Source organism: Andrena cerasifolii, chromosome 3 (assembly GCF_050908995.1).
Source record: "Andrena cerasifolii isolate SP2316 chromosome 3, iyAndCera1_principal, whole genome shotgun sequence".
Taxonomy (NCBI): domain Eukaryota; kingdom Metazoa; phylum Arthropoda; class Insecta; order Hymenoptera; family Andrenidae; genus Andrena; species Andrena cerasifolii.
The window spans coordinates 24,362,930-24,376,308 of NC_135120.1; the positions used below are offsets into that span (position 1 = coordinate 24,362,930).

Here is a 13,379-nt window from a genome sequence, read left to right on the forward strand (position 1 = left end):
GCGGGCTGCAACGTCTGCCAGGGGCCTTTATTTAGAAAGCCCGATTCTCCTCTATTAAAATAAAAATGGAATCACCTAAATACAATAAATAGTTGCTGAGATAAAAATTCATAAGTACAGCCAATTTTCACGAAAATAAGCAAAAGTCGCAAACCGCTATGCATTTTTTAAACAAATTCGAAATCAGCAAAATGATGACTTAAACCCCCCCCCCCCCTAATTTCACGTGGTTTACATAATATTCCATTTTGAACAAAATCCCAAATACCTATGGAGGGAAAAGATGATCGATTTGGTATGGAATGACCCCCACGCCTTTGCAATTTTAGGTGTGCCGAGTGTCTTTTTCGAGTATTATCTTAATATATAAAGCAGGAAGCTTCTATATATCTGTGTGTTTGTCTGTCGCCTAAAAACTTTCGAACGATAAACTCTGGGATCACGAAATGTGTCTCAGCTCATTATGCCTGACTAATCCAGATTAATGTGACCAATTTCACAAAAAAAAAACTAGAAATATTTTTTTTTTTTATAAAAGCAGAATCTAAATTTCGGGCAAAGCCAAGTAGTAAAACTAGTTGTAGTATAATTTAACGATATTATTAATCAGCCTGTACTGATTAACAAGGTGGCAATAATTGCATGATAATCAGTAGCAGTATTATTAATATCAGTGTTATTGCAAGTAGTATTACTGAACGATATTATTAATCAGCCTGTACTGAATTGTCAATAATTGATCCATAATCTATCACATAATTTCTACTACTGAATTCGTATCTGGAGTTATGTTCATATTTTATGACGTACCCTGTAATATTCCGTTCTCTACTCGCGAATAAAAGAACAGATGGAATTGAAACATTGATGGGATAACAACTCTTTTTGCCAGCGATTTTTCGCCAGGTGAAATTCATGATTGATTTGTATGCGCCGCGTTGGAAAACAGTAATTGAAATTGATCCAGATAAATGTTTAAAAGCGATATTAATTACGCACGCGGGTCTTCTTCGCGAGTCTGATTAATGCACATCACGTAACTAACTGACCTGAACACACCGAGACCCTGAAGAAGACGTTGACTGTGCTCGCAATAATAAAATACATATTTTTAGACTCGGACGAAGGATGATTGCATCATGCGTTATTTACTTAAAACGTAGCATCAGTTGCACAAGAGGAATTAACTTAATATTTATTTATTTAAATGCACTCGCAATTACCCCCTACAGTTTGTCTTAATTTAAAATTCAAAGTTATTGTTTCGGCAGAAGCGAAATCAAGTTGAACAAGTTGATTTCATATTCACACATCGATGCGCAACATCATTTTAATTTGAAATGGAACAGTACGTTTCCTCGGAAGCTCCTCTGCTTGTAATTCAACATATTTTCCCCACGCATCATAAAATCGTTTTGTTATCTCTGGAAAGTTTCTTCGAAACGAGAATAATTTAAAAACAGCAGAACGGGAAACCAACAACAAGAGGGAGAACTAATGTTTATAATACGTTATAACTTGGAATTCTTCCGGAAAACCCATGACGTACTTCGAATATCACAGACACGTCCGCAGTTTACGCTCAGAACGATTATTCTGGTCAATTGAAGTACAGCAATCGCAACACGCATATCGTTTATTATAATTTTTTCCACAGTTATACAATTTGCAATCGGTGGATTTGGAAATTGACTTACTCCTATAATAATAGGTGCTCCTGGTATAGCTTTCTCACGAATAAATAATATAAGATTTCAACTCTTAGCACCGTCAATTTTAATTATTTTAATAAGAATTTCAACTTCTGGGTCAGGAACAGGATGAACAATTTATCCTCCTTTATCATCATACATTTACCAACCCTCGTCTTCTATAGATTTAACAATTTTTTCCCTACAAATTGTAGGAATTTCATCAATTATAGGTGCAATCAATTTTATTGTTACAATTTTAAATATGAAAATTATTTCAATAAATTATGATCAATTACCTCTATTCCCATGATCAGTATTTATCACTACAATCCTTCTATTACTATCATTACCTGTATTAACAGGCTCAATCAAACAAAACAATTTATTCCCTTTAAAGCTGTCTTCGTCCGATTGTCACGCGCAACGATTTTTCATCGATTATTACTAACATTTGAAATACCTAAACAATCATTTGTTCACTATTGATTGCCTTGAACTATGAAAATTGCGGCCACAAAAAGGTCGAATAACAACTCCAAGGAGAAGCATTGAAATACAATGGAAGATTTTTATAAATAAATCGGGAGAGAGAATCAGTGAACGGTAGCTTTCTTTTATCAAACACATTACAACGAAAGCGACGGGAGGTTCCTCTCTCTTTCTAAAAAAAAAAAAAAAAAAAATAGCGATGCTGGAAGTCTCGTTAAGACATCTTCGAGACGCTTCGGGGGATAGAAGGATGGTACTTTCCCATTTCCTCCGTCTCATGATTTGCCATCAGGGGCGCCATCTTGAAAGCACTTTAAACTAATTTATTAGCTTCGTTTTTAATCACCCTACCGACCGTTCGGATCGGCCATGAGGAGAAGAAACGACACCCTTTAAGAGCGGCTCGGACAGAAAGTAAAGGCAAGTCCTTCCATCAGGAAAATATTTCTCCTTCGAACGGCGTCCTTCGCCATAACACCCCCACCATTACCACTGCCTCTGCATCCTGGCTAGAGAATTGAATGCCATTCCAAGGGGCTTGTTTTCGAAATTACCTTCTGCTATTCTATTTCAGCTATTTCTGTTATTTTTAAGACATTGGCTGGCTTTGCCCTACTCAAAGGTGGAAGAATTCTATTGGTGAGAGAGAATGCCAAAAATGACTAAATGGACCTTGAAGAGATTCTTGTGGTCACCAATTCTTCTTATTAGTAATGTTTCCTTGTTTTCTTTTTACAATAGAGACGTACATTTCCTTCATTTTGCGGAACACTCAATATTCGCACGATTAACGTAGGTAAATAATAATAAACAAAATAGTAATGATTTACGGGCACTTTAGGCAGAACGACGCAAGTCCACTGGACTTGTCTTATTCTGCTCGACCGTGTCGCAGTTAAGTAGTTTTTCCAAAGCAAAATATAAACATTGTACGCAAGACGCGGGCATTCTACGCGAGACACGAGCATCGTACGCGTCTCAAGTCGCCGTTTAGTCAATGTGATCTCGCGTCTTATGCGATCAGCGTTTTAAATCAATTTAGATAAGTTTGATAAACACCTACATGAAAATTCAACTATATTATGTGTGAAATATACATATATGGACACACCTTCTCGAAAAAATAGTGAGTTTCCAGAATATCCTGAATATCTATGAAAGTAAAGATATCAAAAAGCAGTTAAATTCAAAGTTCTATGCTCTTTTATGTCGTATAAATCGGCGATAAAGAATTTGCAAAAAAACATTATTTTTTCAAAATTTAACCTCATTACCCCTTTTTCGGCAATTCTTTATCGCCATATTTTAGGGTATCGAAAACCATAAAACTTTGAATTGAACTTCTTTTCGATATCTTTTATGGTTTCGTAGATATTCGCGATAATATGAAAACTCGCAATTTCTTTCAGGGTGTATTTTCACCCTTAGGGCCGTTTTATTACCGAATCAAGAAATAGTTACATTATTAGCATCACTTGAGCTATATTTCTGCAAAGATTCAGATTTTTTTGAGTTTTCGAATTGCCGAAGTTCCCTTGTTACCTGTACCCTATTTAAGTACAGACAAATCCTATTGATTTTTAGTCAAACAAATTTTATTCCACATTTCCTACTTATTTTTTCATGTAGACTCTCTACCCTTTCAGTCGCACCACTTGTTATGAAACACCCTGTTTTTACGAATATGAATAATATTAACAGAATTTTCTAACGGCTGCTAAAACGAATAAAGCCCTCTGAAGCCACTGACAAGATTGATTTAAGCTAGTTCCTGACCAACTATGTTAGTCAAACTAGAGTTGAGTAATAAAATAATAATAATAATTTTTAACATCATGTGTATATATATATTTTAAAAAATTCAATGTTAATATAAATAATTGTAATACGAAAATAGAATATTAAATTGGTTAGCGTAGTGAATTGGAGCAGCAGATCTGACCACGTCGCATTCATATGGAGCGACTTTTATAAGCAAAATGTTCATATGAATTTGAATCGTCGTTCGCTATTTAAATGTCTAAACATATCGATTGTACGACGTTGCCACGTTGACTGCTCTACGTAGTTTCTAAAAAATTTGCACGTAAACCTATATTTTATGGGCATTTGCGAGAAACGATGTGATCAATTTTACAGAAATTAATAAATTCATTTCCTGACATTCCGATGTACTTTTATGCCAATTTTGGTACACTTCTTGAATACAGTTTTCCTGTTTCAGAAGAAAAACTGAAACTATAACCCCCTTTTTTCGACGGTGTCATATGGCACTGTGGTAAAATGCATCGACTTTAATTAACAATTTCTCGATAACTATGTGGTAAATCGATTTTAAACTTTGTACAAGAGTTTCTTGTATTCCAAATTAGTTTCGAACGAAATTTGAAAGAATTCTTGAATTTAGTAGATTATCCAAGAACTACATTTAGAATTTTACTTGAAATTAGAATTACTGTGGCGTGATAGAACTTCTGTCGAATATAGCGACATAATCAGCGTGTTAATACATGTTTGAGATGGATCCGTTTGCGATGCTGTTTCGGGGCATCGAATCCCCTTTGATCTTGGCATTGACAAACGAACCTGCCCGGTTAACAAACATTCCCGAGATTTCGTCGTGCAGGCACCAAGAATACATGGATAGTTAACGGACTATAATCCAGCTCTATCGAGCTTAGAGATAGCCAATAAAGCCTGGAAAATTAATTTAGCGCAGGCAGAGCTTCGTTAATCCTCGAGAACCTGCAAATCAGGCGTGCTTCAGTGACATTCTACATCTTACGTGCAAAACGGATTTTAAAGGACCCAGCCATTTTTTTTTTGGTCAATTTGGGACCACGATGGAAAGAAATACTTTTTGCGATACATGCATGCGTACGTTTTAAGGAATCAGAAAAGCGTAATTATTTAATTAAAATGTGATCGAAATGTTATAATAAATCCTTGTACACCTCACATGTGATCAATCATCAATTGATCAGTGCTCATATATCACTCTCATATTCTATAATAGTTTCTTCTGAACTAATTGAAAAAGCGTGCAATACCAATTATCGCACTAACGAGGTTAGTTGACTTTGTCGTGTTCGAGAAGAACACAAGAGGCTGATTTCAAGTCGATTGGATTTGTGGTTATGGGTTAAAATTGTAGGGCTATTTAATTAAAATCGTTTAAAAATGTTATAAAGTAGGAAATTGCTTGTGAGAATCAATATGAAAATTCAGGCAACCTTTCGTCATCGACTAAGTAGTGCCATTTGGCAAGCTAAAAATGAAGCTAAAGTGATAACTACATTTAAATCAAGTTAGAAATCAATGGAATTTATTCTATACTTAGAATAATTCATAATACACTGTAATAAAATAACACTCCACCAAATGCAATTATTTTAATGCATGATATACATATTATTTGATGATATTAACAATGACCATTCACCACTACGTCATAAAAACTGCCAAAATGAAAAACTACTAATTACAGATTTCTCCTTGTTCTCATTGTTAATAGAAATTTACAAGTATTTTTACAAGTAAAGATAGTGGTCTAGACGTTTCGTTATTGAGTATTCCAGAATTTTATAATGAAAATACAATAATTCACGAGATAAATTCCTGAACAATTATGTACTTCATAGTAAAATTAGATATATGTTTTAAGAAATTCAAAAATATTGGGATTATTTGGCGTCGCGTCGTACTGATTGACTGCTCCAAAAATAGACTCTTCATTTATATTTATGAACCAAATACATAGGTAGGCCAAATGACGGAAGGCAGATTTACGAAAGCAACTGGCTAATAAAATTAGATAAGGAACGATGCAAACGAAACTGTTTATACAAATTATACCTATCAGCGCGTCACGGGTATAATAAAAATGCGTGCGTAGGTACGTAGGTGCGTAGGTGATTTTAGACCACAGGAAAAACAAAACGTTACCCTTGTTTCGCTGGACAAACAACATTCAACTAATACATGCTAACTAGTTTTTTTAGCCTGTCTTCGCCAGAAATTACTATCCTATACACTAAGACGCGTAAGATAACCACAATTTTTGTTGGAAACTCTCCTAGAAACAATTTTCGCTGCGAAATACGAAATTTTACAACTTTTGCGTATCAGAAGGGTCTCTGTACCTGTCTAATTGGTATCCTGAAGGGCATTACGAGGGGCCTAAGTCGCATACGTGGCCAGACTCACTGCCCGTCGACATTTCAGATCCCCCCTAGAAACGAAATAGTTGTTGATATTATTACAACAACTAATCTGTGACAAAAACCCCGGATCAAAGAAATTTGTGGAGCATAAAGGGCGTATTTCGACCCTGCGTTGAGCGCGCGTTTGTATCTCCACCACTTCTTGGAATCCTTCGGTCGAGAGTAAGAGAACTCGTGAGCGAGCGAGAAAGGACGAAAGAGAGAAAGCATGATACTTTGTACCACAGGTAATACCCATTATCGAATTTTCCAGGTTTTTAATTTTTTACGGCATCTTTGGGCGCCGAGAAAACTTCCTGCCGAATCTGAACCTTGTAGGCCATCGGGAAGTCCCAAAGAAAAGCCTCTGGAAAGATTTTGCTAACAAACGAACATCCACCTTAAGCGCCTTATTGTATAGGATTCATATGGTGGTACTGATTTGTATTCACTCGTAAATAGAAATACTTTTAATGTACGATGGGAAAAGTTGTCGTCACTTTTTCCAACTGTAACTTTTCACTAAATACTCACGATTTTATATTTTAAATTAACTTTTATACATAATATACATACACTCTATGCTTCACACACGATTTACATTAATGAAACAACATCGCAATTACTTACTATTAATTTATTTTAATTAATTAAATACGCGAAATCCTATTCCCACGGGAATAAATTTGTTTTTGGTAAATGTCGAATGTACAATTGTTGCCTCACACAGAACTGTAAATTCATTGTTTCGTTAAACACAATACGTGCTGTTTGCATTTTGTCTCGGAATATTTGATTCGCGCAGCTTGATTTAATCTAACGAAATGGTGAAGCAATTATTTGATATTAAGTTAGTTTAATTAATTAATTACGTGATGGAAATTTACTAATATATTTCCAATATACATTCATATATTATACTATAAATTCCCGATATTAATATAAATTAGTGCATATAAAAATCATAAAGTAATACATTAAAAATTTACCATATTATAGGTACCTAATATGTGTCAGAATTATAGAATAAAGACTTTGTTGAATAAAACGTCGACCCTTTTTCAACTCACCCACACATGTAAATATAATACTTGTTCTAGGTGTATATCACATACTGAAAAAATTCTTAGTCAATGTACGTTGTAGTATTAACCCTGTCAGAGTTATTATCCTCAACGCTGCAAAAGCAAAACACCTTCTAACTCTGACAAGGGCTTGATTTGTCGACCCATGTTGACTAAGCAATTCTTGCCCAGTTGAGTGAATATTAAACACTCTCTGAATCCTGAACCTCCCCTTCAATGCCCCGTATAAATAGAAGGATGCAAGGGTGCATTTATTGATTGGTGCAATGAATAAAAAAAAAAAAACAGATTTATGGACGAACAGTAAGAATGAAAAACGTGAACAGTACGGTGTTACTCGGGGATTTAAATATATATGTCATAGGTACAATAATTTTGCAAACTCTACACGCATATTACATCGTGGTGTATAAAAAATGTGATGTTTTTCAGAATTATTACTGTTTTCGGCCAATAAACTATTAGAGCAAAATTGGAAGCAAAAGCGTTTAACATACATTATGGAGGATACTGCTTCGTAAATGTAATTAATACATGTACATATACAGTGCTTCCTCATAATTAATATTAGTCTCAAACATTTAAATTCAAGCTCCAAAAAAAATTATTGTAATTATCTAAAGAAGATTCAGTAAAATTTCACTTCACACTATTATTTCAAAGTTTTTGAGACAGCTTTGAAATAAATTTGATTTCAAAGCTTTTATAAATACAACATTATTATAAATAGAAAATTGGTATTCCAATACATAATTTAAAAAACATGATTTTGTAATAATCTGGAGAGAACAGCAAACAGTGCAATAGTTATAATATATCAAGACTAATAGAGCACAGAAATTCATCTAGACTCGCACGAGCGATAATATCTAGAGCCGTATGTTCATGCTTCGAAATGTTAACCGTGAACAGCAATCGTCACGAAATAATTTGTTTAAGTAGTCCTTCGACCCACGTATCTTGCAGTTCAAAGGGACACGCACGTTCGTGCTGCACCTACTAACGCACTATCAATCTCTGTCAAACTCTTGAATTGCTTTATATTGTATATATGTTACACTCAAAGCGTAATTCTGCGAATGTATACATTCTCTACTTAGTCTATGTATAAACAAACTGGTGCGATTGGCTAAAGTATTCACAAGAAATGAAATATATATATAAAAATTACGTGTAACTACATATTACAAATGTTGCACTTGCGGAAACGTTTTTGTCATAAGAAAATAGATCTCCCCATTCAACTTTTTTCTCATTTTTTCTTAACTGAAACCACAAAAGGATATGACTCGTTCTGGTTGCGTGGACCACCCTGTATAGCGTATTTTATTACGATTTTTGTCTAAAGGTTGATACTAACACGTCGAGTAGCGAGTAATTTACTAATTTTTCGTGTGTGAACACTGAAATTTAATCAAGTTGTTTAGTAAGACAATGGCAAATTACTAAATTACTCGCTACTCGACTAAATTACTTGACGTGTCTGTTCCAGTGAGTAACTGTCAATCGTTTCAGAACGAATACGGTTTTTTCAGAAATTGTGAGACTTACAAGGGAACATCCCGAATCCGGGAATTCAAAAAATTCTGAAACTTTGTGAATATGTAGGGAATTTCCTCCTAATTACAACGCAATTATTTTTCCTGCCAAATTCACTCTATGGGGGTGGAATTGACCCCTAAAAATCCGGTTAATTCCCGATTTTGTGTAATAACTCGTGAACTGTAAAATAATTTTTTTTTACCAAATGATAGCTCTAATTAAAAGAAGTAACTTTTGTCTTGAAGTTTTTTTTCTATCTCTTACAGTTCACGAATTGTAACACAAAATCGGAAAATAACCGAATTTTCAGGGGTTAATTTCACCCCCATCGAGTAAATTTGGGCAGCAAACAAAAATTGCGTTGTAACCAGGAGGAAATCCCCTACATATTCACAAAGTTTAAGAATTTTTTAAATTTCCGGGTTCGGGATTTTCGGGAAAACGTAAGTTTTCTGAGTTGAAAGTTAATTTTATAAGTATATATATTTTATAAGGAGTGAAATTACACAGATTTCAATACGACTGAAATCAGTTGATCTGGTAAATAAATCTAACATCTAGTCTAAAAATAAATTTAAGAACCACTTGTAGCAACATTATAATATAGTCCATAATATTCATGTATGATATCTGCGAAAGTTTTCAAAATCGCTTTCTTTAAAAACGGAGAAAAATATTTCCAAACGTAAATGCAGTTGCGAATACAATTTTTCAGCTACAGAATGCTTGAAACATTCCTAGAAAGATGATAAATGTAATAGCTAATTCTTTCACTGCACTAATATGACCGATAATATTCTCGCGAAAGGAAGCGATGCTATTCATTCACAAGGCACTCCAACAGCCATCGATTCAGTTTTATAATAACCTGCAATGATCGAGCTCGTGTGTTATATGATATAGAAATAAAATTGACAGGATGTGTGAATTTTTTCAATGTTTCAATTTTAAAAACGACTAGTGGAAAAACGGTACAATTTCAGGTTTAAAATTAACCACTACCTTTAAATTTTGTGTGATGCATTATTTACCTAGTTGGAATTTAATTTGAAATTATAGAAAAATACGAAAATTACTTAAATTATTAAAAAAAAATAATAATTGAGCTTATAAATCGCAACAGAAGCAAAGAAGATATCGCTTCTTTGATGGACATATAGCTAGGTTTGTTGCTAAAGTTACATATATTTTCATTTTGTAATAAATACACATTTCCATATATTTTCACGCGAATGTAATAAATACTAATTTCCACACATTTTTATTTTCATTTTCATGCTTTTATGTAAGCAAGACTCACTTTAAATTTGTAGTTAAATCTTACTTAATTTTCACTTTTTTCAACTGTGATTTCAAGTAGCTAAACCTATACTATATAGGTGATATGTAATATGCTGCAGGCAAGCTGCTAAAAAAATTGCAGTTTTGTTTTCCAGGGCAAGTGATCTTATAATGATGAATTTACCCTATCTTTACTTCGTATTTGGTTATATGTTGACAGAAAATTTGCCCAGCTCGGATACAGATTGGTTTCACCGAATCTAGAAATCGAGGATGATCGAAGACGTTCATCGAACCCGGAGGTATTGTGGCTCACGCGGCCAAGGCGTTACTCTATATATACAGTGTAACGGTGTGTGCATCAGCGCGGTGCGGTTCACGTCGCACTATATAGAAACAGATAGGATTTTCGGTGTAAGCGCGCGACTGGGGATGCGCGTCTTTTCATCTACTGAACGTGACGTACACGTTCGTCTCTCGTGCGTGCTCGTGCGTATTCGTACTGCGACTCACCGGGTAGGGAGAGGACTCGTCGTGTAGGACCACCCAGCGACGAGCGTCGCGACGGCCCCCGAAAGACAAGCACGTGGAGTACGGTATCATGGTGACGGCAGCGACAAGAAGGGGGCGTACGATCCGCTCGAGAATCTTGCCTGCCGGAGGGCCTCTCTAATAATCGTCGTTTTCAGCCGTTTGCCCACGTATCCCGCGTTCTCGCGAACCGCGTTCACGCGTTCAGCGGCGTTCGGGCGCGCGTTCCGCCGACAAACAAACGGGTCAGAGAAGCCACGATGGAAAACAACAAGAGGCGACCGGCTAGTCGAAGACCACGAGACTCGAGCGTAGCCAGGGGAATCGCAGCCGCTGATTGGCTGACGCGAGTACCACCGCCGTCTGCCGAGCATTGCGCGCAACCGCGTCCAAGGGATCAATGAGACCCGAGGCGAAGAAGGCATTCGCCTAGAAGCACCCGAGCGCTTACGAGCGACCGCGACGATCACCGAAGACGGCCGGGGTGAGAACCGGGTCGCGGTCTCTTGCATATAGTCCATACAGAACCTCACGTTTAGGATCGACAATTGCAATTTGGTTCCTCGATAGCCCTCTACCCAGAAATCAGTCCACGTTTCGTCGCCCCCTGGGACCGTGTGGCATGCATTCGTCAACTGGCTGATGTTTACTTCGTAATGAGATGAGTACGACTGTTGGTACTTGTCCAGTATACTTTCTATTCAGTCCTTAGGGTCGATCAATTGATTGGTTGGATGAACGTTTAATAAAATGGATTGAGCGAATGGTAGGTTGTTTGTGGACAGAAGTAATCGATTTGTTTGAACATAGAGTCTACTATTTCGAGTCCTTAACGTTTTTAGCGCTATAATTTCAACGTTCAACGTACACCATGTATAGAAATTCTACAGTCATTCTTCTTAATCATATTCATAGGTGCGTACGGGCGGTTATCACATGCATTGTAGTTGGTTACTAAACGCCAACCTGTAACCGTAGCGCTGAAAGGCTTAAGCGATGACACGTGAATATATAGAGTGTTAAAAAAGTGATGGTCACTGGTTTTAGGGGCGAATCTACACCTCTGCATCGATACAGATTTATAAAAAAACTCGTTGCAAAATTGTTTATAGCATTGAAAATTATATATTAATTTTTTTCTTTACATCAACATATTCTGATCGCTGAAAAGAGACAAAGTCCAAAAGGAATCATATGTCGTAAACGCAGCGTTTTGTAAAAAAAAATAATACCATTTTGGGAAAACGGTGCGTTTGCGGCGTATGTTTCCTCTTAGACTTTTTCTCCTTTCAGAAAGCAGAATATGTTAATGTAAAAAAACAAATTAACTTTAATTTTCAATTTTATAAACAAATTCGCAACAATTTTTTTTACTCATTTGAAAGCAGTGACCATCACTTTTTTAACACCCTGTACAGTTATCCCAAATAATAAACGACATTAAAATATGTTACAATGTCAAGTGTTTAGGTGTAGGATCTACTTGTCACACGTTCGATAGGCTGAAATTGTGTTTCTAATATAACGTTTGTAAGTTTCAGGCTGATTTTACAAGCGCCAAGGATTTTGGAAGCTTAAATTTAGCCTTATCGCGTGCCACCAACTCGTTTTTGTGCCGTTAATTGATTCGACCTAAGAAATCATCAATGTTGTCAGTAGAATAACAGAACTGTATCCACAAACGCTAAAATTCACCGTATATACTTGCTCTCTTGAATAAACTAATTTTTGAGAAATAAATTGTGATCACTCTCCATATTTTCAAAATATCTCAGATTTTTATTATTAATTTTATCTTAATATGTTCATTAATATGTTACTATTTAGAAGGAATTGTACTTTTTGTGAACGTTCGTTCCCCGAAAGTTTCACTACTTTTTATAAGCCGTACGAGAACTGAAATGAATTTTTCAAATCTAAAGCCCCCCTTGCGCCACCTCTTGCGGGAGTGCCGTGCCCGGTACATTATCTGCCGTGTAAGACCCCAGCGGACGCTAAAATCACGAGCCAAGATATTGTCGCTACTTTTATTAGACTCGGACAACAAAGGTTGTTACACCGTAGGGTAAGACATCCTTATCTATCACAGGGAAAACGCTTGGTATAACCAATTTCTGCACTACGCTACGTTTAGACTATTTATCTAGTATTTACAATGCTGCTTGTACCATTTAAAAGGTGACCAAATTGTGACATAACCATTATGAATCATAATTATATTGAAACGCGATGTAAAGACTTGAGAAATCATTGACCATCACAGTACTACACCCGTTAGTGATTTTAGAGGATACACTTTTGTGGCTCACGACCGATATCACTATCCAACAAAATTCAACTTTTTTCTGTTCTGTAACATTCAATAGACGTTTCTTATAGATTTTTGTACGCGCGTTACGCGATTCTGTGACGCTGAGATTCACTGTCGGCGCCGCACGTTTTGCCAAACTCTTTCGTTTCTCTATTGGAAAGAAAAGGCGTTTTACCACTTCTGTTGATTGTTTCCGGAGGAAAAATATCTACTGCATCGCGTGGAGTAGTCAGATATAAAGATA

General features: G+C 35.9%; 1 protein-coding gene across 1 annotated transcript in view; it reads right to left on the reverse strand.

Moving 5' to 3' along the window:
- LOC143367298 (uncharacterized) overlaps window positions 1–11,158 on the reverse strand; it is a 138,407-nt gene extending 127,249 nt beyond the window's left edge. The window contains exon 1 of the mRNA XM_076808942.1: window positions 10,807–11,158. Coding sequence (XP_076665057.1) covers window positions 10,807–10,896 — 90 coding nt within the window. The 5' untranslated portion in view covers window positions 10,897–11,158. The remainder of the gene's footprint in view (window positions 1–10,806) is intronic.
- Window positions 11,159–13,379: the final 2,221 nt, after the last annotated feature.